Raw genomic sequence first — 2,076 nt, 5'->3', positions numbered from 1 at the left:
TTTAGTGTCAATATATGGTCAAATTCAAAATTATTTACAGATTCTTATGTGGCCAAGTTTCCGTGCCGGTGAGTGTATTAAACAATACTCATAAGCAATAATTGCATTAAGTTTAGAGTTACGGTTACAGTCACGCAGCGGGACTCTATGGCAAAATTATATTAAACTTATTCGAGAAATTAAATGCTCCTTTAAATACTCAATTTTTAGAAACTATTTCATTATCTCTGTATTATATTAAATTTTGTTGTTAATGATTAATTAATTATTATTCTTACCGCGTTCATTTGAATTCACCGCGATTCTATTCGTATGATATCGGGTTTCTCCGATTGCATTCAAGTTATCTACTTTTGTAATTATGAAACTGTTTTTAGTTTTATATAAATAATTATTCAATTTATATTATAATACCATTTTGTTTTTTTTTTCATGTCTTTTACTGATGTAGCATAACTAGGGGTACGTAAATTTCGTTTTTACGAAATAGATGCGATAAAAGCGAAATCTGCATTTTATTTGCGATAAAAGCGAAATTTGAAAATTAAATACTTTTGCACCTTTTTACGTTACGTGCCTTCAAATGTTGATCAGACGCGCTTTCTAACAATTATTTCGTCGATACCCGACCCGAGAGCGCACTTACTTAGGGATAACGGAACGCTCTGGCGTTCCCGCGCGAATCGAGTGACAGAGACGGCACGAGTTGTTGCGTAGATGAGGAGCGAGCGAGTGATAATCGGTGCGTGGGTTGGCGTCCGTCCGTCTTTTGTCTTTCAATTCAATTAGTCACTCGCCCATACGCGTATGGTATAGTTGTGTTACTAACGTCAATATGGGCCGCCCGAAAGTAGAATTATCTGAACGAGTAAAAAAGTTCAAAGAGGATGGCTTGTATTTAAGCGATACTAACATCGTAATGTGCAAATACTGCAACATGCGTTTGGAAGGAGAGAAGTTGGATACTTTGAAGAAGCATACGACTTCTGTTACCCATTTAAGAAAGAAATCTGATCCTCAACCAGGGCCCTCTGGAATAAAAAGGCAATCCACAATAGTTGGTGCTTTTGAAGTGCAAAAGCGTGCTAAAACGGAGAAAGAGGAATTTGTGCTTGACACTGTAAAAATGTGTTTAAAAGCAAATATTCCGTTGAATAAAATAGACCATCCAGCTGTTCGCAGTTACATGGAAAAATATGTGCCTGGCTCGGGTAACCTGCCTTCTGGAGATAATTTGAGACGTAAGTACGTACCACAGTGCGGTGTTTCGGAGAAAGATGAAATAAAACAAAAACTGAAGGATCAGCCTGTAGTTGTGGTGGCCGACGAACTTCTGACAAACAAGGTAGATGTGTCTTTGCAGTTTTACTTAAAACTGTCTCTTCAGAACCACAGCAGTCTTGTTTCTTAGCAAGTGTAAATTTTTTAGACACTGCCAATGCTTCCACTTGTTCTCAAGCAATAATTGATACTTTGAAAGAATACGAAATTCAATACTCTCAAGTACATGGTTTGGTGTCTGACTCTACAAGGTACATGGGTGCATGTTTCAACTTGCTAAAAATACTACTGGGTGACCATGCACTGCACTTTCAATGCTGGGCGCACAAAGTGAATCTTGTGGGTGACATTTTTGTAAAAGAATTTAAGGAACTGAACTCTATTGTGGCCAAGACAAAGTCAGCCTTTTTGCATTCTAGAAAAATAAAAAGTTCCTATTTAAACTTTCTACGACAGCATGCTCCACAATTAACTCCAAAACTTTACCCTACGCCTGTTGTAACCAGGTGGAATTCTTGGTTTAAATCTGTGATTTATTTGAATGAATATATGCAGCAAATTATCGATTTTCTTAATGAATACGAAGACGACAATTCTAGCACTATTTACCTCAAAGAATGTTTTGAAAATGACATCCTAACCAGTAAAATTCAAGTTCAACTTACATTCGTATCAGAATTCTGTCCGAAAATCATGAAACTAATTGACAATTTAGAATTCAAACTATTTGTTTGCACACATTTTGTGGAGTAAATTAGAAGATTTGAAGTCATCTCTTCAGCGTCAATGTGAAGG

At 36.5% G+C, this 2,076-nt stretch overlaps 1 protein-coding gene across 1 annotated transcript; it reads left to right on the top strand.

Annotated features, from left to right (window-relative positions):
- Window positions 1-835: 835 nt before the first annotated feature.
- Window positions 836-1,345, top strand: LOC119839419 (CGG triplet repeat-binding protein 1-like; the record flags this gene model as incomplete). Its single annotated transcript, XM_038365686.1, has 1 exon — window positions 836-1,345. A coding segment is annotated over exon 1 (510 nt), but the record flags the coding sequence as incomplete, so codon positions are not given.
- Between the last annotated feature and the right edge of the window lie 731 nt (window positions 1,346-2,076).

The sequence above is a fragment of the Zerene cesonia genome, unplaced genomic scaffold (genome assembly GCF_012273895.1).
Source record: "Zerene cesonia ecotype Mississippi unplaced genomic scaffold, Zerene_cesonia_1.1 Zces_u094, whole genome shotgun sequence".
In the NCBI taxonomy this organism is placed as follows: Eukaryota; Metazoa; Arthropoda; class Insecta; order Lepidoptera; family Pieridae; genus Zerene; species Zerene cesonia.
Note: the sequence above shows the minus strand (reverse complement) of the source record. Positions and strands in the feature narration are given on the sequence as shown.